The 21,680-nt window shown below is 59.3% G+C and overlaps 5 protein-coding genes and 1 non-coding gene across 6 annotated transcripts; 3 read left to right on the forward strand and 3 right to left on the reverse strand.

Annotated features, from left to right (window-relative positions):
* The first annotated feature begins 126 nt into the window (after positions 1 to 126).
* Positions 127 to 2,245, forward strand: THITE_2109020 (uncharacterized protein). The gene is made up of 3 exons (XM_003649856.1): positions 127 to 425; positions 501 to 555; positions 623 to 2,245. Exons 1-3 carry the CDS (start codon positions 301 to 303, stop codon positions 2,126 to 2,128), a joined length of 1,686 nt encoding a protein of 561 aa, XP_003649904.1. The 5' UTR covers positions 127 to 300; the 3' UTR covers positions 2,129 to 2,245.
* Positions 2,246 to 3,306: 1,061 nt separating this feature from the next.
* On the reverse strand, positions 3,307 to 9,656 carry THITE_2109021 (uncharacterized protein). The gene is made up of 3 exons (XM_003649857.1): positions 9,457 to 9,656; positions 3,439 to 9,381; positions 3,307 to 3,365 (listed from the first exon to the last, which is right to left on the reverse strand). Exons 1-3 carry the CDS (start codon positions 9,628 to 9,630, stop codon positions 3,351 to 3,353), a joined length of 6,132 nt encoding a protein of 2,043 aa, XP_003649905.1. The 5' UTR covers positions 9,631 to 9,656; the 3' UTR covers positions 3,307 to 3,350.
* A 1,136-nt stretch (positions 9,657 to 10,792) lies between these two features.
* Positions 10,793 to 10,874, forward strand: THITE_t13. The gene has a single exon. It is a non-coding gene; the product is annotated as a tRNA-Arg (tRNA).
* A 555-nt stretch (positions 10,875 to 11,429) lies between these two features.
* Positions 11,430 to 14,413, reverse strand: THITE_2109024 (uncharacterized protein). The gene is made up of 6 exons (XM_003649858.1): positions 14,324 to 14,413; positions 14,041 to 14,229; positions 13,240 to 13,348; positions 12,534 to 13,122; positions 12,175 to 12,470; positions 11,430 to 12,111 (listed from the first exon to the last, which is right to left on the reverse strand). The coding sequence occupies exons 3-6, from the start codon at positions 13,255 to 13,257 to the stop codon at positions 11,494 to 11,496; spliced, it is 1,521 nt and encodes a 506-aa protein (XP_003649906.1). The 5' UTR covers positions 13,258 to 13,348; positions 14,041 to 14,229; positions 14,324 to 14,413; the 3' UTR covers positions 11,430 to 11,493.
* Positions 14,414 to 15,222: 809 nt separating this feature from the next.
* On the forward strand, positions 15,223 to 17,051 carry THITE_2109026 (uncharacterized protein). Its single transcript, XM_003649859.1, has one exon. The coding sequence runs from the start codon at positions 15,306 to 15,308 to the stop codon at positions 16,857 to 16,859; it is 1,554 nt and encodes a 517-aa protein (XP_003649907.1). The 5' UTR covers positions 15,223 to 15,305; the 3' UTR covers positions 16,860 to 17,051.
* A 720-nt stretch (positions 17,052 to 17,771) lies between these two features.
* On the reverse strand, positions 17,772 to 18,737 carry THITE_113215 (uncharacterized protein; the record flags this gene model as incomplete). The annotated part of the gene is made up of 6 exons (XM_003649860.1): positions 17,772 to 17,809; positions 17,890 to 18,016; positions 18,351 to 18,369; positions 18,435 to 18,469; positions 18,508 to 18,555; positions 18,684 to 18,737. The coding sequence occupies 6 exons, from the start codon at positions 18,735 to 18,737 to the stop codon at positions 17,772 to 17,774; spliced, it is 321 nt and encodes a 106-aa protein (XP_003649908.1).
* Positions 18,738 to 21,680: the final 2,943 nt, after the last annotated feature.

Here is a 21,680-nt window from a genome sequence, read left to right on the forward strand (position 1 = left end):
TCTGCTTCACCCCTGGTTTTCGCGTCGACCAGTGAGCGAAACGCGTTTTCGCGATTGCACTAAGCCTAACTTGGACGGTCGCGTAAAGTGGTTGCTTGCTTTCGCGCGGGAGGGTGGGGCTGTCCATCGATAGCGATACAGAGGACGGAACATGGAGGGACTTACACAAGACATGGTCCCAGGACTCCCAGACTCTTCAATCCTCAGACCGCCCATTGCCTTATTCCATCACTGGTGCTGCGCTTGGTATTTGCGCCGCTGATTCTAGCACCAGAATCTTCTCTTTTCAGTCCTGGTAGAATGGATTCCTCCGCCGCGCAGTCCTCCGTCTCCGGCGACGCCGCCGGCGCGCCGCCCGTGTCGCGCACCAAGGCGCGCAGCGAGAGCATCTCGCAAAAGTCGGACGACTCACAAACTGCTGCGGAGTGTGTGCTTCTTTTCCTTCGGCTTCGTAGACTGCATCTCAATTGAGTCAAGATCTGACATTTTCTGTTCTCCAGCTTTATTCGGGAACAAATGCAGCTCGAGGCCGAAGCGCGCGAAGCCTTACCCTACGTACGACCCTTCTTCCCTCACTGCCGGACACCTCGACACCTCGATTCTAACTGACGCGGCCCTCTAGAGCATTGATCACTGTACAAAGCCGCTGGGCCCGCTGCGGCAGAGTGTTTTCGCCTGTCTGACCTGCAACCCTCCTCCGGCGAAGCCATCGGACCCCTACCGTGCTGCCGGTGTCTGCTATGCCTGCTCCGTCCAGTGCCACGGCCAGCACACTCTCGTTGAAATCTTCAACAAGCGAAACTTCACTTGTGACTGCGGCACCACGCGCTTCCCCGAGACGAGCCCCTGCAATCTGCGCTTCAACCCGGCGACGAACACGAAGGGCGGCGTGCACTCCGAGGAGCCGAACCCCAACAACAAGTACAACCAGAACTTTCGGAACCGCTTCTGCGGTTGCGAATGTGACTACGACCCTTTTCAGCAGAAAGGCACCATGTTCCAGTGCCTGGGACTCGGGACACACGAGACTGGTGGTTGTGGCGAGGACTGGTGGCACCCGGGGTGCGTTGTCGGCTTGGGCCCGAAGTGGTTCGAGATTACGCCAACAGGCAAGGTGAAGGAGGAAGTTAAGGATGGCGAGACAAACGGACCCCTGCCACCCATCGCGGAAGACGAGGGTGCGACGGAGCTAAACGGCGAGGCGCATGCTGGGGAAGCAGGAGAGGAGGATGACAACGACCCGCCACCTCCGCCGGGCTTTCCCGCCGAGGACGAGTTCGAAGGCTTCCTGTGCTACAAGTGCGTGGATGCTCATCCCTGGATTAAGAGATACGCTGGAACTCCCGGTTTCCTAGCCCCGGTCTTTTTCAAACCGGGTGGCTCCGCTCAAGAGTCCAGTCCAGCGGTCGCGGCGGCTGCCAGTAACGGGCAGCCAAGCGAGGAGCCCTCCAAGAAGCGGAAAGCCGAGGACGATGAAACCGATTCCCAGATCTCCAAGCGCCACAAGAACGAAGACGAACCCACCGGTTCTTCCACACCACCAGCGGACGCTCCCTCCCCGCCAGCCACTGCCACTGACCCCGCCGAAGCGCCCCCCGCCGCCACCTGCAAACTGGCCACCCTCCCTCCCGCCCCGCCCGGCCAATTCTCCCTCTTCTTCACCGACACCTTCCGCGACCAACTCTGCCACTGCCCGTCGTGCTTCCCCCTCCTCACGCCGCACCCGCAGCTTCTCGAAGAAGAAGAGACGTACGAGCCGCCGGTGTCGGACGAGGGGGCCGGCTCGACCGCCTCGCAGCACGGAGACGGCTCCGCCCGGTCCGCCAGCGGCGGCGGCGGCGGCAGCCTGTACGACCGCGGCGAGTCGGCGCTGCGCACCGTCGACCGCGTGCGCGCCATCGAGGGCGTCATGGCCTACCAGCACCTCAAGGACAAGCTGATGCCCTTCTTCCAGCAGTTCGCCGAGAGCGGGCGCGTCATCAGCGCCGAGGACGTCAAGGAGTACTTTGCCAAGCTGCGCGGCGACGACCAGGCCATCCGCGACGCCGCCGAGGCCGCGGCGAGGAAGCGCGGCGGTGGAGGTGGAGGCGGAGGAGGGGATTACAAGGAGGAGCAGGAGGGTTATTGATATTTTCTTTTTCCTCGCGTTTCCCTTCCCTGGTTGTGTTGCGCCCTTCCCTTTGAGGGTTGAGTCAGGTTTGTTTATTTCGGGCATGATTTATTTACGCGAAGGTTTCGGATTAAGGGGCACTAGGAGGCTGAGAACGGTATTCTTTCTTTTCTTCGGCTCAGATGTCGTTACTATCCGATGGGCTTGCAGGTTTCTCTTTCACGATGATCGTTGGGTTGTTTCATGACTGGGTCAAGAATAACTAGGCAAACTCATGACCGATTGGAGATGGAACTTTGGCTGTACAATTAGCAAGCGAGGTATATGTCTGCTCGGCGGGTAACGTATATGTCCTTCAAGTCGCCGAGCGAGGAACAGCTTTTTGTCTGCAAGCAGTGCAACTTCCCCAGGTGGGCAAATGTACAACCTCTCATGCAGCCCTAATGGCTTTTCCGATGACCCTTTTATCTTGTTGCCATGCAAACAGCAACCCGGGCGCCCGGGCATCACACCGCTCCAACCGCCCAGACGGTGCACCCAAAGGATATCGGGCCAACAGCAGCACATAGCATCCGATTCAGATGTGCAAGTCAATATAGCTCATAGCACTCGGCTCGATGTCCCCAAGTCAAGATAAACTGATATTCAGTTACCTCAACCAGGTACCCAGCTACCTACTCCCTACTCAAGTCACTCGATCAATCAATCTGCCCATATACCATCATCCATCCGGCCTCTCCCACACCATCTGTGATTCTATAGATAATAGGGGCTTCCCCTCCATCAGTGTGATCCGATCTGACCCAGCGCCGCGATGTGCAATCTCCAAGCCCCATTCCAACCCCGGGCGCCGCCAGTCTAGATGCAAGTTCGATTCGTTCAGGGGCGTGTAGTTTCGTGGTGGCGTGTAATGTGCGATGTACTGTACCGTGTAGCGTTCATCCAGGAAGGTAGGGTAGGCAGGAGGGAAAATATATGGTATGCTCTGGCAGGGAAAGAGAGAAAAAAAAGAGGAAAAGCAAGACAGGCAAACCAAAGCCGAGATCATGCAAAAGGAAACTCCGTCCACAAGGTCGAACGCGAACCTCCGAACTCCAGTCCTTACCCCGTTATCCCAGCACCGATAACCGCCCCCCCTCCCCTCTCCCAATAGGAGAAAAAGCCTGTCGATATGATATGTCGTAGTCTCACTCCTCGGTCTCATGCATCGTATCCAGTGAACCGACCTCATGGCCTGCTTTTACTTCTTGTATTTCTGCGCAGCTCCATCGTCAGCACAAGCCGTCCCCCCAAAAAAACCGTCAGACAAAAAATGATTGGCAACTTACCGCCTCCACCCTCCTCCGCTGCAGCGGATCCAGCGAGTTCGTCGCGCCCAGCAGCGTCTGCCCGATCGCCTTGGTCGCGCCGATGGCCGGGCGCAGGATGATGGTGGGCGCGCGGCGGAGCACGGCGCCGGCGGCGCCCTGGGCGCTCTGGCTCTCCATGACCTCGGCGGGCACGGCGATGATGGCGTCGCGCGCGACGGCGAGGTCACGCGCCAGGCTGGCGTACGCGCTGCGCATGCCCTGCACCACGCCCAGCGGCTGGTGCGCGTACAGGCTGATCTTGCGCCGCGGCCCGTCCTCTTCGTACTCCTCCTCGAAGTCGTCGCCCAGGACGCCCACGCCGGCGGCGGCCGTGGCGGCGGCGCTGCTGCTGGGGCCGTCGCCCGCCGCGGCGTTTGGGACGAGCAAGCCTTCGGCGGTCTGCAGTGCGTTTTGCGTGCCGATAGCGAGCTTGGCGCCCAGCCGGACGACCTCGATGCCGGTTGTTTTGGCAAAGGCCGTGGCGCCTTTCTTGAGGCTGCGCACGATGCGGCCGTCCTTGCGGTACTCCACGATGGGGATTGTGATCAGATCTCGGAAGCCGCTTCCGGCGTTGGCGAGCGACCGCACGGGGGCGAGGCCGGCGAGAACACCGGGCAGCTGGTTCCGCGTGACATCGCTGGACCAGATCGCGTGGAGGCGCGTGCCCAGCTCGTCGAGCCCGGGTATGCCGTACAGGATGACATGGCCCAGCACGAAGCGGGCTTCCTCGAGGGTCACGAAGTTCATGAACTCAGTGGTGCTGCCGGAGCGCAGCCCGGCGTAGTCGACTCGCTTTGGCTTGTAGTCGAGCTTCACGGGGATGCTGTTGACCTGGACCCGCCGTAGGAACAGGACGTCGCTTGGCGGTGTCACTGGCACTGACTCGTCCTTGAACATGAAGAACCGCTTGAGGAAGTCGACCGCATCTTGGTCGACATGCAATCTCAGCGGAAGAATGGTGGCCCTCGCGACCATCTCGGTGACCGGCGAATCGGCCAGCCGGATGTTCTTGAACTCGATATGCACCATGCTGGCCCCCAATTCCCGCTCACCAGCATCGATGTCATACGTGGCAAACTTCTTCCACGTCGATTCGGGCATGTGGTCAAAGATGTCGAGGTCGTTCACGCGGACCCCGGCCGCGCTGACCACGTCGGCTGCTCCCGGCGGCGCGACGACCATGTCCGCGTTTACGCCCTTGAGCTCGAACGTGATCTTGTGGTGCCTGCTCCGGTTGAGCTTCAGGCTCCGGGATCTGCGGTGCTGCCCGGTGGCCCGGGCTGTCGTGGAAGTGGCGGCCGTGGTGGCGACCGACTCTGTCTCCCCAAAATCGTGCAAGCAGTGGTTGATATCTCGTGTCAACTCGGCCGGGTCACGATTCGCCGGGATGCCAATGTAGATAGAGTTGAAGAGGCAGTCGCTGATGACAGCTTCGTCCTCTTCGAACTCCTCGTCGCGGTCGGCCAAGCGCTGCGCCCGGGCTCGCCGCTCCAGAGCTTTGGCCTCCACCTCCCGGACACCCTTGGCGATAACCTCCTGGGTGCGAACCCAGTCGAATCCGTCAAACAGGTGCCAGATAACGTGCACATCGCGAACGGAAACCTTCATGGCCCAACGCTCTAGTCTGCGCAGATCGAAGTTGTCATCCTCGGCACCCCACCCCTGCGTCCTGTGACGTGCCGCGTCGTTCTGCTCAAAGTGATCCTCGTGAATTGAAAGAGTGTCGCTGCCGCTTCCAACCTCGCTGTTGCTCCGGGGACCGATGCTACCGGTGCTGAGGAGGACGCCGTCGGTAGTGTCTTCGATCCGAGTGCTCCCAGCCACCGCCGATCGAGACGTCGCGTCGAAGAGCTCTTCCTGGCCAGCCGGCTCATCGTAGTAATGCGAGTTGAGATGTAGCGGGCTATCGTTCGATCCGCCGTAAAAGTCGCTGTCGTCGCTGGCGCTCCCACCAAGCTCTTGAGCAATGGCAAAGTCGTTGTCAAAGTCATAGTCGCCCTCCGCACCCCCGAAAGCCTCAGCTCCGAGGGAAGACAGCAGGTTTGTGAAGGGGACGACCTTCGTCCGATACTTGACCTCTTTGCTTGGCGGAGTCGGCGGTTTGAGCGCCCCGAAAAGTGCGAAGAGAGTCTGCGTTGAGTCTGCACACGTCTCTAGCACCAAGAGATCGTCGCGCACTTCAACTTCCAACTGCGTCTCGCCCTCGGCGTCTTTTGCCGTTTTGATCGTGGCGCCCGCCGAAGAAATCTGGCAAATATTCACGTACCCCTTCCCGCACAGCTCGGTGACTTGCGGTGACGCAGCCCCGTGCGGTCGCCGCGTTGGCGCAAAGGGAGCACCCGTCGAGTCGAGGATGGCGACGTCATCGATCAACAAGAGAGTGGCCCTCTTCAAGCTCGCTACTGCCGTCAGACTCTCCTGTGCCCCTGGCGTCACGTCAAGATGAGCATCGGTGAGCACAACGGTCAACTTGCACGGCAACCCAAGGGGGTTGAGGCCGATCAGACAATCCCGGAGCGCCAGGTCCAATTTGATGGGCTTCGACGGCGTTGGCGATCCCGATGGAGCACTCTTGATGGCGGCATGGGCATGGTTGCCGAGGTCCGCAACAGAAGCGGCGAGAACGGCCTCGTAGTCCTGTGGTGTTGCATCATCGGCGAGATCCAACATGTCCATGATGGTCGTCACCCTGTACTCGACGCTCAGCCCCATAAGCTTGAGCTTGAGGACGGGTTCTATTTCATCAATCAACCTCATCATCAAGACCGGCGGCTTCGTCGAGGAGCCAGCGGTCGGCGCTGGCGAGGTCCCGATGAGCTCCTCAATCTTGTTACGCGTGACGGTAGCCGTGCCAATGGCGACAGCGATCAAGGCAGGCACCGTGATATGAGCGACTTCCAGGTCCGCGAGGGATGTATGAACGGCACCGAACCGCCCGCCAACATCGACACGACATTCGACGCTCTTGATATGGCCCAGGGTCAGAAGTCCCGGTCGGTCATCCTCGGGGAGGTACTTCGCAACGGTCCCGAGCTTAGCGAGATCGTCGGCCAGACCTGGAAGGCAGCTGAGCTGCTGCAGGTTGCCAGCATCGACCCTGACCTTGCCGACGGTCAAGGACAGCACCGGCCCCTTTCGTCGTTGCCTGAGAAGTGTGTCGACCATGATCTCGTCCTCGTCCTCGTCGAACTTGATCTTAGACGGCGTGATCAGCTCCAGCAGCCTCTCGAGATCCTTGGTCCGAGGCAATGGCAGATATTCGAGTCTCGTGTCCACGATCTCGGCTACAATTGGGGCCTCGGCTCTGGAGCTCTTGACGTAAGGCCCCATCAACCGGATCTTGCTGAAATGAACCCCGAGCATCCCTTCCCTGTTGACAAGTTTGAGCGCGCTCGTGTTGAGCACGACGCTGCAGTCCTTCCCGACCACATCAACCTGAAGCCCATTGATGCGCAAATCGGTCTTGTTCTCCTTGGCCACAGTCCGATGGTTGGGATGGACAGCCTCGTCGAACCGGACACCCCTAGTCGTCTGGGTCGATTTGGCCGGATTTTTGCCGCCTTTCGATGCGTTCGAAGTGATCGACGCCCCCATGTTAAGGAAGCTGCTGAGCCCACCGAACCAGCTAAAGGTCTCGTCAAGCCTCTGGAGATCCAGTCTAACGTGGAGTGGTAGCGTGTTTATCTCTATTCGCGAAGTATCGGGGCTCATCGTGGCCTTGACAGAGATATCCTGGCCGGCGGAGGGGAAAGTGCTCGCCATTGACTCGGACATCTGGACGGACCGATCAAAGGAGATGATGTCGTCATTCGCGTAGCCAAGCCTCAGCTTTTCGACGGTGAGGTTCGCCTGTGTCAGCGGCCCTTCGGTAGACACCGAGCTCTGGAGGTTCACTAGACTCGCTTGGAGCAGGATATCCGCATTGATCTCAGTTGCCTTCTCCCCATATCTCCTGTGGGGGACGTCAGAAACGCCTGCGAGTTTCTCCAGGAACAGCACAGACAGCTGTTCTACGGTAACTTTGAAATCCGGAGTCTTGGCAGTAGGCTTCGCGGCCGTCGAGCCGGAGCCTGCAGGCTCGCTCGATTCACCTCGGGCGGCTTCCAGGAGGCGGCCGACAACCATGGCCAGCAAAAATCCGATCGAGGCATCGAAGCGGACTTCGATGGGTTTCAGGATAACCTCGATGGATGGATCAATGGGCAGCTTTTCAGCGGGCGGCTCGCTGGCCGGCAGAAGCCTGGGACTGGCAGCCGCTGCGGAATGCACTGAGAATGCTCCTGGAAGATTTGGGGATATTGACTTTCCTAGGTCAGGAACGGCGGCAACGGTGTGCTCATGTGTTGATGGCAGGTAGATCGAAACAGAGTCGAGAGAAACAATCTCTTTGACCAAACGAGTTGGCCCGCGAGGGGTGGGTGCATCGTCCTGAGGGGGATCGAACTCCTCGGCGGCCGGCTGTTGTCCGCCTAGACCAGTAGCATTATCATCAGGGTAGCCTTCGTCATGTATTTCAGACTGTTCCTGTGTTATCCGTTGCACCGAGCTTGCGGCGAAGTGCTCGTTCGTTTCGTTCCCTAGGTGGAGAGCTGTGGGCGTTTCTGCGAATAGTGTACTCAGGTCGTCGCCATGCTCGTTAACCGAGTCGTCGACTGCGTCCCACGCTCCTGGCATGCCGGTGCGCAGCCTCAGGGACTCGGCCTGAGAGAAAGCGCTCATGTACATGCTTTCAGCCTCCTCGTGGGTGTAGAGGTGTGACTGTGTCAAATCTTCAGGGACTGCGTCGCCTGAACTGCCGTTGGACGATTCTGAGCGGAAGGAGGCAGCTGGGGAAGGGACATTCGATATCGAAAACCCTTCGGGGGGCCGCAGCGAAGGTTCCGACTGTGCTTCGCGTTCAAAAGTCGACCAAGCCGCACGTGACGGCTCGAATACTGTCGACTTTGCATGTTCGCCGACGGCGGCGGGGGGTGGATCTCGATGCACGGAGGCTCTCGGGGTAGAGAGGGGCGAAGCTGGTTCGCCAGCCTGGCGCGGGTTGTTGTTTTCCCCAAAGTCGTAGGGAATGTTGAATGCCGCTTCGCTGTCCCCCTGCAGATAGCGGCTTTGCGAGAGATCCTCAGCTCCAGCCATCGAGTCGGAGCTCGCACTTCCCGCCAGCCCAGCCATCGGAAAGACGGAAGTCTCAGCCACTACTGGCGAGGGCGAGGCGACGGACGAGGGCATCGAGGGAGAGTGAGCCAGGGACGAAAACAGATTTGCCTCGGAAATCAAGGCGGCTCGGATATTGTCCAGTAGAACGTGCCGTTTGCCCTCCTTGGGCACGAACGCCGGGGCTTCGTCTAACGCCTGGCCTGGCGAAGTCACACCTTCCACGTTTATAGTGTCCAGCGATAGCTGTAATGTCACCAGTTCCGGAGCTGAAGCCCCGGGGTCCCCCGGCACCTCGACATCGACCTGAAAGGTGACGTGCCGTACACGGATTTGCATCCTGTCGACGATGCCTTGCAAAAAGCCGGTCAGAAAAGCCGGCAGCGATAGCCCCTGGCCAGTGCCGACCGCGGAGCTGTCATCGCTCCCGGCTTCGCTCACGGCCAGGGAAGCGGCGAGATCCTGGCTTTCGGCGGCAAGAGCCTGTTCCAGCTCTTCCTTCTCCGCCACCGGCTGGGTCTCCAAGAAGTCCTGGGCAAGGTCTGCCGCTGACGGCACGACGTCAGAGGCAACCGCAGCCTTTCCACGCCTTGCGGCGTGCTGCGGATCCTTGGCCTGCTTGTGTGTCACCCTCAGGCGGATGTCCACGCCGTCTACCTCGACCGTGATAGGACTCGTGTAGAAGTCCATGGGAACCGTAACTCGAAGGACGAGGACCTTAGCCTTCCGCAGCGAGAAGGCTGGGGGGAGCCCCAGGAGCTTCTCGAGTTTCTGCGTAGTGTTGGTTAGCGCCTGCATAGGACGGACGACGGGTGCGAGAAAGTAGTAATGAGGAGGAGTACCCACCTGTAGGACCAGGCCAACATCTCGGAACTCGAGAACGGTATTCCGGCCCAGGGCGAAGTCGAGATTCTCCAAGTCGAGGGCCTGGGCATCGAGCAGATCAAGCCGCGACAGTGCAAAGCGCAACAGCTGCTTGGGCATCAGCGAGGCGCCGAAGGACTGGAAGAACGACGCCATGGCGGGCTGTTTCCGGTAGCGGCGGCCCGCTTGGCCGATCCAGGCGGGTGTGTGTCTGGATGGGATGGGAGAGAGGCGGCTGGACGGGTTGGTGGAATTCTCGGATCAACAGTCCGCCGGGGCTGAGCATGGGTCCCGGAGAAGGGCGATGGGGGAGGTCATGATGAGACGAGCATTGGGCGGTGACGTCCAGGCTGGTTGTCGGTGGTCGGCTCCAGCGGATCAGGGATCTCTAGTGGGGGCCCCAAGAATCATGCAAAGAGCATGGAAATAGGAAAGAAGAAGAAGAAGAACGGGCAAAGCCTCTAGCCAGGACGCAAGGCGCACCAGGCACCGGGCGGGACACAACAACAAAGTTGCAGTTGGGTTATGGTGAATGGTGAGGAGGCAAGATCAAGCAGTAAGAAGCAGCCCAGCCATGTGCATGGGTGATTCGGTGGTCCCCTCCCAATGGAGCTGCATATCAGAGCACCCGTGACGACTTGTTGCGGGGCCGATTAACGTTATCGATTGCTTGGCTGAACACATCTGTTATCCTGACAGGGGCCTAGCTGTCCAGGACATACTGTGCCTGTTCTGAAGCTGGTCCCGTGCCACCTGTTGAACGCCCAGGCCCCAACCAAACATCGATGGACAGATGCTTCGTCTCTCATACGGATACAACTGCGGACTTTGTCCATGCATGGCCAGGCAGTCGTTCCTCTATCGGCAGCAGCCTGGTCAAGAACAATACACGGCTGCTCGACGCCATGCATGAAGCCGAAATCCATTGGTGCATGTACAGTACCCATGCTTTTTGTGCCTTGGATCAGACTGTCCTGTTCTCGCTAACTTGTAGTTCCTTCTGGGGAACGCAGTTAGTGGATGTCCGACCTAGACGGACTGCCTTTCTCAACTCAACTCAGAGCACAGTACGGAATACGGAAAGGTAAGGCACCAGTTTCCAGGGAGTGGGCATTCCTAGGAAAAAGAAAGGGAAAGGGCTATGTTTAGGTATTACCGCAGTTTTGTGTGGGCAGTGCACAACAATGAGACAATGATGCACGCAGATGACGGAGCCTTTGTGGACATTGAATCAATCGCCCACCTCGAATTCAACGATAGCTACGGAATAGCCATTCTTGATCATCGGCGACTTTGCAGATTGACAGAGTTGGACTTTGGACTCGTAGCGCAATGGTAGCGCGTCAGTTTTCGGTTCACAGGTTCACTGAAGGTTGCAGGTTCGAGCCCTGCCGAGTTCGGGTTTTTTTGAGCCGATTTATTTTTGGACTCTTGACTCGAATATTTTGGCCATTGCGAGCTGCAAGGCGCCTTACGCGGCTATCCTCGTTCACCAATGAGCCGCAGTCGTTTCAATCCTTATTCTTGGCATTGGTTGAAGGGCGGGGTGGCAATAAGTTACGGTTGTTCGTGAACTCAGTGCAATGAAGCCGTCGAGCAAGGGGGTCTTCTTGGCTTCTCCGGATGACTCCTGCCGTGTTGTTCCCGGCAATGACAACAGTGAAGGGCAGCAGGCCCGGCATTGGACGGCTGACCGCCAAAGACACTACCATGGGCCAGAGGTAACCGTTCTTCGCGTGGCTGATGACAAGGGGCCAGCACATCAACAACACCTACGGAAACGGGCTGGTGCCTGCTCCATTTTGCTGAACAAGGCAACGCCGGGCGCGAGAGAACATCAGATGGCCATTTCGTTCCGGCTCCACAAAGGGTGAGCAAGGGGCTTGATTGATAATTTATTCCTATGCGAATGGACCGCGCAGCGCTATCTAAACGGAGTTCGTTATCTCCCAAGCCAAGGCAGCGAACCCATCCAAGCTTCAACCGCTCCAGCCAGCAGTCAGGAGCCAATCTAGCGGCCTAGCCGTCCACCCCCGTCTCCGCCCCCTCGCCCCCTCCCCGGCCGGCACCCAGCGCGATCCGCCTCGCGACATGCTCCCCGCTCCAGTACGCGCCCGTGGCAGTGCCGAGGGCGACGAACGGCGCGGTGTGCTCGCCGGCGAGCCAGACGCCCTCGGCGGGCACGCCCTGGCGCATGGCCACGACGTCGCGGTCGGCGTCGCGCAGGCCGGCGGGGAAGTTGCAGTAGCTGCCGTGGCCGGCCAGCGCGTCGCCGGACCAGTCGGTCGCGACGCACGCGGTCGGGCGGCAGGCCGGGTCGGCCGGGTCGTAGGACGGCAGGCGCGCGTAGTAGGGCCGGAAGTACGCGGCCAGGAAGTCGTGCCGCTCCTTGGGCGTGGCCAGCGAGCGGAGGGTGGAGGTCAGGTGCTGCGACTGCGCGCCGTAGGTGTAGAAGAGCAGCGTCGGGTGGGCGGCGCCGTCGCTGAGGGAGCCCAGCTCGACCGCCTCGTTGAGCCAGCGGTGCGGGTTGTGCTCGGGCGCGTACTTGGGCGCGAGCCATTGGCAGAAGCCTTGGCCGACGCGGCCGTTATCTGGCGAGGGGGTGAGCCAGAAGGCGGTGGGGAAGGAGATGTACACCTGGTGCGGTGCAGTGTTAGCATGAGCGGGTAAGGTTTGAACAGACGAGAGGGAAGGCTGAACCTTCTCCAAGTTGCCGTAACCGACGTTCTGGATCGCCTTACACAAGCGGTCGGGCAGGGGAGGGAAGAAGGCTTGCAGGTTCTGCTTCAGCCAGCCGAGCGGGCAAGTGACGACTACTTCGTCAAACTCGAATATTTGGCCATCGGTGGTCTTGACCATGACCGTGTCGCTCTGCGAAACAGACTTTCCGCGTATCTCCGAGACCTGAGTCTGGTAGCGGATGTCGGCCCCATCAACGGCTGGTTGAGCGACCTTTTCCAGCACTTTGTTGTACGTGCCCGCGCAGAAGAGGTTTCCTAAATAAGCTATGTTAGCTCGACCGGACGGATGGAAATGGCCAGGGAGGCGTGCGGGCTTACCTCCTTCGATGCACTCCTCCAGCCAGAAGAACTTCAGGCTCTGTCTCGAGAGAGGGCTCCCCACAAAGGTGCCCCACAGTTCGGCCATCTGGAGAAGGATACGCCTCTGTCTTTCATAGCCAGCCTCGGTGTCAGGTATCCTGGTCACAACCTGCTCCTGGAAGAAATCCAAGAGCGACCGGTCTGCGTCGATCTCGGCCCCGTGTTTGTTGGAATACTCAAAGGCATCCTCGATGATATTCCACATCAAGGTCGAATACTTCTCAGCCTCTTCGAGGGGAAGAAGCTGGCCATCTTCGTCAAAGGCATACATGAGACTGTCAAACTCGCCGACGGGGGTCTTGGTCTCGCGAACGAGATCCATGATCGGATTGTCGGTGGTCCCGTGAATCCAATTGGCGCCCATGTCTATAAGGTGACCGTTGGGCAGTCTCTCTTGATATATCCTGCCGCCGAGCCGGTTCCTCGCTTCCAGGATTGTGACACGGAAGCCATGCCGCAGCAGCACGTCGGCGCATCTGAGTCCAGCGAAGCCGGCGCCAACAATCCCGACGTGTGGTCTCCTGCTGCTTTGATCGAGCGTCTCAAGCTGCAGTTGGTGGCTCTGTGTGAGCACACCGAATCGCAGTACCTCCCGTTTGTATGTGTGTCCCGGCGGAGGAACATAACTTGCGGGCTACGCTTGGGCGGGGTGCCAACTGCTTACCTTGAGGACTCCGTCCATAATGATCGATCTCCGCGGTATTCCAATAGCGTTGTACAGTCGGGTTGCGTTTAGGTCTTGATAGATCTTGGATGCGTGTTTGCGAGCTGCGCTGGTAACGGACATTGAATGAGCATCCATGTTGCCGATGCAAGCGGCTGTTGGAGATCAGAGAAGCGGGACTGCAGCCTCTACGGCGGGCTCGCCGCAGAGACCCGGGGCATGCAGGAAAAGAGCAGAGGAGTGCAGGAGAATGCAGAGAAGTGAGACTGGTGCCGACACTTCAGGATAGAAGCGCCATAACCGACCAGGTATGAACGGCCTGGCAACTGGTCGCCTGCGGAGGCACAGCTCAGGGGCTTTTCTAGAGCACTTCCCGGCCGGCTTTGCTCATATGTACCTGGTGAGCACATGGCCAGGCGGGGCCGGACGGACAGCTGTCTCCAGCGGAGCGAAGGCACGGAAGAGCCATGGTGATGTGAGGCAATAAGCGGAAGAGGGCCCCGTTCGAGAAACGGGGGCATGCCAATGCGCGGAAACGGCAATCTCGAAGGTGCAGGTACTGTGGAGCGAGTGCTGTTGCATGTCCAGATGACGGAGCCTCGTTTGGTAATTCCGGCCAGCTGAAGCGACTGCGATCCACCACTTGGTCGCACCGCGTGGCTCTCTGCTGGCGGCGTCCTAAGCGAGTGAGTGGCCAATGGCAGCTGCGCTGCTGAGCATGCCATCTGACCTCTGTGACCTCCACGTCCGGCTGGGGTCTGGTGTCTGAAGGCTGCGAAAGGAGAGCTACACTACACTCACCGAAATGGAGCGCTCAAGGGCGGAGGAGGGGTTCGCCGGTGGGATGCAGAACGCACACTTCGAAAGTTGGAGAGACTGGGTCGAAGTGCTAGCATCTGGTCAAGCCGATCTATATGTACTGCGTAGGCCCTGAAGGAGCCTGGAGCTTGGGACGCAACGCGGTCAGGTGGCGCGGCTTCCCAAGGGATTCTGATCACGCACGGGGTATTAGCATGGACTCGAATTGCTCGACACCATGCCCAGAAAACAACGGCGGAGATAGATCCCATCGGCTTGCACATACCTTACCTACTGTGGCCTGAGAAAGAGTAACGGGTATTCACTCCAGGCCATGGCGCAGGACCAACACCCAGGTTCCACTGGTGTATTCGCTGGCGCCCCACACTTATCTGAGCGGTTGGCGATAACAAAATTGGACGAGGGCGGCGATCTCGGAACAGATGGAAGAAGAGAGCCAACCAGATCAGACCCCACAATGCTCAGGTATCCGTAGGGCATCCTTGCTGAATCGCTGAGCAAAGAGTCGCGTGCGCCTGGAGTGAGGGTGCGGCTGAGATTCGACACCCTGGACAACCTACACAGTACACATGGAGGGGCATTCACGATGACGCTGGTGGCTAAGACATACCTGGCTTGGCAAAAGCTGAATCGAGCGGCGCACCAGGCATTACTCGCAGTATGTACTTCCCCCCGCCCGGAGCAGCTTGCGCAGTCGACACAAGGAACAATAAAGGAAAGACAGTCCAGAGTTCGCCAGGTTCGATGTTATCAGGTCCCATCAAGTTGGCAGCATCAAAGCAGCCCGAGTCATGACTGCTTTCGGCAATTTCGATCCCCGGGCCCGCTGAGCCAGCGTGCAAGGGAGTGAGGTCCAGGGCAACGGGGCTTGCCGGCTTGCCCCAACGCTGGCCAATCACGGACCTTGCAATGCTCCAACCCCCCATTCCATTCCCCAGGTTCACGAAACCGCGGCCTCGGGAACCGAGGCTTGCCTGGAGAAGCCGAAGCAAGCCCCAGAGGGCGCTCGGCCAACCTACCAGGTAGCCGGGAAGGCTTGTGGCCCTGTCCATGGGTCCAACATGAGATGGTAGGAAAATAAAAGCCCTTGTTGTCAATCCTTGTGTTGCGCTGTCTTTGCTGCTCGTCTCGTCTGCTACTTTTCCACCAGCGGTGAGCGTCAATATCCGTTAACGTGAGACCCAACCGGTTCTGTGCTCTCTCTCTCCCCCCTCTCCCCGACCCCCCAACTCCCGACAACAACAGCCATGCCTCTCCCCGTCCCCTCCAAGACCTTCACGCGCGACGAGGTTGCGAAGCACAACACCGAGGACAGCACGTGGTTCGTCATCGACACCGTCGTCTACGATGTCTCGGACTTCCTAGACGCCCACCCGGGCGGCGAGGCCGTGCTGCGCCAGGTCGCCGGCCAGGACGCCACCGTGGCCTTCTACAACCTGCACCGGCACGAGGTGCTGCAGAAGTACGCCAACCTGGCCATCGGCACCATCGCGGGCGAGCAGCAGTCCATCATCACCCCGCAGCCGGGCGACCTCTCGCCCGTGCCCTACGCCGAGCCGCTGTGGCTCACCCCGCAGTTCCGGTCGCCCTACTTCAACGACAGCCACCGCCGCCTGCAGCGCGCCATGCGCGAGTTCACCGACCGCTACATCGCCCCCGAGGCCCTCGAGAAGGAGCGGTCCGGCGAGTTCGTCAGCCAGGAGCTGATCGAGCGCATGTCCAAGGCCGGCGTGCTGCACATGCGCATGGGGCCGGGCAAGCACCTGCACGGCGTGCGCCTGCTGGACGGCGCCGTCGACGGCCGCGAGTTCGACTACTTCCACGACATGATCTGCGCCCAGGAGCAGGCGCGCGCCGCCTGCCGCGGCTTCCAGGACGGCAACATGGCCGGCATGGTCATCGGCCTGACCTGCATCCTCAACTTCTGCCCGAACGCGGAGCTCCAGCGGCGCGTCACCGACGACGTCCTGTCGGGCCGCAAGAAGATCTGCCTGGCCATCACCGAGGCCTTCGCCGGCTCCGACGTGGCCGGCCTGCGCACCACCGCCACCAAGACCCCGGACGGCAAGCACTACATCGTCAACGGCACCAAGAAGTGGATCACCAACGGCGTCTTCGCCGACTACTTCGTCGCCGGCGTCAACACGGGCAAGGGCCTGAGCGTGCTGCTGATCGAGCGCGCCGCCGGCGGCGTCGAGACCAAGCCGATCAAGACGTCGTACTCGCCGACGGCCGGCACGGCCTACGTCACCTTCGACAACGTCAAGGTGCCCGCGAGCCACCTGCTGGGCGAGGAGAACAAGGGCATCTACGTGATCCTGTCCAACTTCAACCACGAGCGGTGGGCGATGGCGTGCGGCACGATCCGGCTGATGCGGCTGGTGGTGGAGGAATCGCTCAAGTGGGCGCACCAGCGGCGGGTCTTCGGCAAGCGGCTGATCGACCAGCCGGTGGTGCGGCAGAAGCTGGCCAAGATGATCGCGCTGTGCGAGGCGCACCAGGCCTGGCTGGAGAGCGTGACGTACCAGATGTGCCACATGCCGTACGCGCAGCAGGCGCGGCACCTGGGCGGGCCGATCGCGCTGCTCAAGATGAGCGCGACCCGCGCGGCGCACGAGATAGCCGACGAGGCCGTGCAGATCTGGGGCGGCCGCGCGCTGACCCAGACCGGCATGGGCCGCGTCATCGAGAACTTCAACCGCACCAACAAGTTCGACGCCATCCTCGGCGGCGCCGAGGAGGTCCTGGCCGACCTGGGCGTCAGGCAGGCCATGAAGTTCATGCCCAAGGCGGTGCTGTAGCGGACGTTCCGTGTACGTTGTACATGTACCATGATGTAGAACTTACATGTATTTACTTCCGTTTTGGTTCCTGGCGGGGTGGGCATTGGGTGCGGCGGCAGCATTTTTACACTCGGATGAATCTTGGTAAGTCATAACTCGAGCGGTCGACGCATCGTCTACTGCGTCAGTGGCATAAGTAGGAATTTTTCAGCGCGTCAACGAAGCCCGGACATCATTTTTGCGGGCCCATTCCAGTTCCCATGATCTAGTCGTTAATCCGTGAGAGAGAAAACAGCCAGAAGCCAGACCCGCAGCGAAAAGCGATGCAGCGCTCCACCCGTTGAGAGAGACTTGAACGGAAACCTGATTTAGGTACCCCTCGCCGTCCCAACGCCAAGATGGTCAAACTTTTCCGTTGCCTGCTGATCCATGGTCGTGATGCCTTCTGAATTGCGTGTCGTTTTGGGCATGCAACTTGGGGAAGGAAAAAAGAATTGGAAAAAAGAAAACAGGATGAGGGAAAAAAAACAGGGCTGAGCCCAAGCCGAGAATGTGAGAAAAACTGGGCGAGGACATGCCAACTGAGAGGGTATCCAGATGGCCACCGAGATACCAGCAATACCCGTGGGGCACCAGCGCGCGAGCGCCGGGGCGGTCCCACCAGAAAGGCAGTGTATAGCGCACCCTTGTGTCGTCAACCTCCAACGGGGAACGCCAAGCTGGCGGGTTCCCCTTGTCTCCTCTTCCACCTTGAGTGACAGAAGCTAGGGCGAATCGCAAAGGCTGGCCGGCCGCAGAAGGGTCGGGGTTGTCGAAGGTAACCGAGGCCGTCTCATGTCCGCAGCTTAATTGGGGCACTGAGACTGGACGTGGCCGGGCTGCTGGCACTTGTAGCAGATCTTTTCGCCGCCGGTGGACTCCTTGGGGCAGTCACGCGACAGGTGGCCCGAGACGCCGCAGTTGTAGCACTTGTTGCCATTCACGCAGTCGCCTGGCGAGCAGTTAGCCGGAGCATGCACAGCAGGATCTGGTGCTTGCGGTGACTTACGAGACAGATGGCCGATGCCGCCGCACGAGTAGCAAGTCTTCTGCGGGCCGTAGCCGCCGCCACCGTAGCCAGAGTTGAAACCGCCGCCATAAGAGTTGCCCTTGGGGCAGTTACGGGCTATGTGACCGATCTCACCGCACTGGGGGATTCGTCAGATTAGTGGCGAGGGATGTATACAGGGAGGGGCTTGAGGCTCACCTTGTAGCACTCAGCGCCGGACTGGCCGCCACCGCCGGTGGGGCAGTCGCGGGAGATGTGGCCGGGCTGGCCGCACCGGTAGCAGGTCTTGGTGTCCTTGGGGCCTTCCGGGCAGTCACGGCCTGTTCGGCATTAGAGAGCTATCCCGCGCAAAGCCGGAGAACACAGGAATATGCACTCACTTATGTGACCCTCGCCTGAAAACCGCAGCCTTCTGTTAGCACAGCGCGTCCTGGCAACGTTCGAATGGCGATACGAGGAAGCTCACCGCCGCAGTTGTAGCTGGTACCAGTCAACAGTCAGCGGTCGAGCGTCCAGTGGCATCTGCAGCCGGATGTGCAACTCACCACTTAGCCGCACCCTTGCTGGGGCAGTCACGGGCCTGGGAGCATCGAGTTAGTAGCTGCAAGGTAACCTCACGATACTTCCCCATGACCAATCCCTCCATTTCGCCGACTTCTTGCATACCTGGTGGGTGGTTTGGCCGCCTAGAATCTCTCATGTCAGAAGGTCTCTCTTCCCCAACACAGTACAGGAGGGGCGTGTCATAGAATAGGTGGTGCTGCGAGGGGAGCGGTCGCCGACCGCAGACAGACCCGTCGAGTTCTCAGGGGAAGGAACCGGCGGTCCCTTGGCCCGGAATTGGCCATTTTCACACGGTTCAAGAAATCTCGGGGCACTGCGCGCTGGTGCAGACGACGCTCGGAATGTCGCTTGTATGCACCGAAATTTGCAGAGGTAGCGAAAGGGCTGGCCACTTCCTGCGCGCGTATGCCTTGTGGATAGGCGTTGCAGCTGCGCTCGCGCGCAGGTCGGTGGGAGTCATTGACAGGCGGCCCGATCAAGGGTAGCCAGCATTGAGACGAGATGCATCTTGGGCGACTTGTTTTTTTCTTCCCAGAGCATATTGTAATCTCGGTGGGTAGGTGGCGGCGATTGCGCTCAGGGCCGCGGGGCAAACAGAAGCCAGAGCGAAGAACTGCGACGACAAAACTCACAGGTGAAGCAGGCCCGTCCCTGGGAAGCGTAATCCATCGTGGATATGTCAAAGAGATCGCGAAGCCGCTCTGGTGTAGTTTGATGTTCTTTGGTTCTGTGCAATGCGATTGAACCCGTCAGTTTGGTTGTTGTATGTAAGTGGCGAGAGAGTTTCCAATTCAAGCTGCCTCGAGTGGAAATTTGGCAGGTGTTTTGGGATTGGAGGGTTTTTGGGCAGGGAGGGCGCAAAACCACAAACGAGGTGGGGGAGACTTTTGGTGTGGGGTAATCATCTTTTTTTTACTGACCGGAAGGGAAGATTTTGTGCAACACAAACCGTCCGCAATTGATTGATGAGACCGAAGTTCGATTGTTGTTGGTGAGGAAGGAAACCGGCGGGTGGCAGGAGGGGCACCGAGAAGTTAATAAACTAGCGTCCCGACTTCTCGAACTGGCAGGTCAAAGCAGGGAGTCGAGGTGAGAGACCGTGTGAACGAAGGCCCGGGGAGCGGGTTCGCCTGGCAGAAAGGGTCTAAGTATTCCGTACTGTGATTGAAATTTTCTGGGCGTGCCAGTTGGGGTGGGGCAACGCTGCTCCCTGCTCCAGTTTGCTGCGCCTGAAGCTGCCGCCAGCCAGTGTCGAAGAGTCTTCCCGTCATTTTAACTGCCTAACGTTAGTGTAGGTAGTTAGCCCTCGAGTCTGTGGCACGGTGTGATGTCGATCTTGGGATGTCAGCTGGAGACGGCCCAGCGGCGAGCATTGTCGGTTGAATGCAGCTCCTGTGACAGGGGAAGCGAGAGACCCGAGAGAAGCCCCAGACGACATCGTGCCGTTTGTTCATCCGCTCCATGCTCCCTCTTCAATCTCGATACCCTACACAGGAGGTATGTGCAGGTACGGATGTATGTACATACACGGTAGGGAGCATCGTCCCCTTCGTTCAGCTACAATGCCTCCTGAGTAAGGCTTTAGACCCGGCTTACGCCGCCTGCCGAGGTCAAGCGGAGTGTTGTGTAAGGTAGCTATCTTCTGCCGCTTTTGCTCGTCGTGGGGTCGCAAACAAAAGTGTGGAACAATAGTGTTTAGCCCCTGCATAATGCGTGGATCTTTTCGTCCGAGCTTCCATCCCTTTTCTCGAACATCCCGCTCTGTTCCCAGCGTTGGGAAGTCCCCAGCGGTCCAACTGCAGAGAGCCAATGCGGGCCGGATACGTGGCGAGCATTGCGCTCTAGGTAAGGTAGGTACCTGCTATGTAATCCGCTCTATGTCATAAGCCGTTCCGTTCCCTGGCGACATTTTATCTCAGGGACTCGAGACCGGGAGCGAGCGTCCTACGTCCTTCCACCACCCGGTATGTCTCCCACAGCGTTTATGAAGGGGGACCTTTCAAAGATACCTTCGTACGTTATCCCAGCTAAGCAGCCCTTTGATGTGAGACGATCAAGCCCGTGCCACGTGCCATTTGGCTCTTTTTCCAGTTCGGCTTCGCTGCCGTCGGAACCGGGTCTCTCCAATCCACGCCCCTTTACACCATCGCACGGTTAAGGAGAGGGAATCATGGAGATGCAGGGGACTCGGTTGGTGCCGTTTGAGGCGGATGAACCGCGGAGCGATTATCTGGTTCTGCTCCGAGCCCTTTATCCCGGGCTGCCGTTTTGTAGGGTCACATCATCCCGTTCCGGATATCTTCTGGAACCTCTTCTGGAAGCATGTTCGCAGATGATCTCTTGGCCGCCTGGTTTGATTGTCCGATGTGCCGCATTAGCACCTACTGATGCGGGTGAGGTGGTGTTGCATCGCACTTGTGCCATCTCCGTGTATACCGAGGCCACAGGGCCTATTCCGTACATGGCGCGGAATATGTAAGTCAGATCAACCCCTGTTCACGCAATTGGTCATCCTTCAGCCTGTTGCTCGAGGGGCCAATCTCTCTCGGCTGTTGCTCGCATCGTGTCACGAGAGCGAGTGCTGCGGCTGCGGCGGCGCAATCTGTTTGAATGCTGCCACCCGCGGCACACAGGGCAAGCGATCTTTCGATGGTCATTGGTGGAGGGTAATCACGGCTCAAGGCCGAGGATGGTTTCGTCGTATCTGCGCACATATCTCCTCGCATCGGCACCTACCGAGCCGGCTGGTCGCCTCGGAGTCCGATGGGCCGGTACTGCCGGTCAGGAGCCTCTGAGACGAAAGAACAAGGCAAATGCATACACACATGGCATGGTGCCAACAGGCAATCTGTCGGCGCAGGGAGTGAGAAAGCAGGTTGCGGACTGAACGCTCGTACGATCCCAAAAACCATTGCGCTGCAGTCCTCAGCCCTTGTCGAAGCCCAGATGTCAGAAAGGCCCGACCAGTGCATGACCTCTCGCTGGAGAGAACCCCAAAACCCAAACCGCACACTTCGTACCACAGCGAGAACGCTGAAGTTTCATGGTGCGATGAGGCAACGGGGCGGTTGCCACTCAGGTTTGGGAGGTGGAGGGCCAAGGAGGGGTGGCATGTCTGGAGGCGGAAGAGACGTGGGCGGAGAGAATCAGGGTCCTGTGTGCCCTGACGATTAACGTTCCCTTCACTGATCCGTACACTACTGCAGTTTAGTTCTGTTATGAAGATC

Source organism: Thermothielavioides terrestris, chromosome 1 (genome assembly GCF_000226115.1).
Source record: "Thermothielavioides terrestris NRRL 8126 chromosome 1, complete sequence".
Classification (NCBI taxonomy): Eukaryota; Fungi; Ascomycota; class Sordariomycetes; order Sordariales; family Chaetomiaceae; genus Thermothielavioides; species Thermothielavioides terrestris.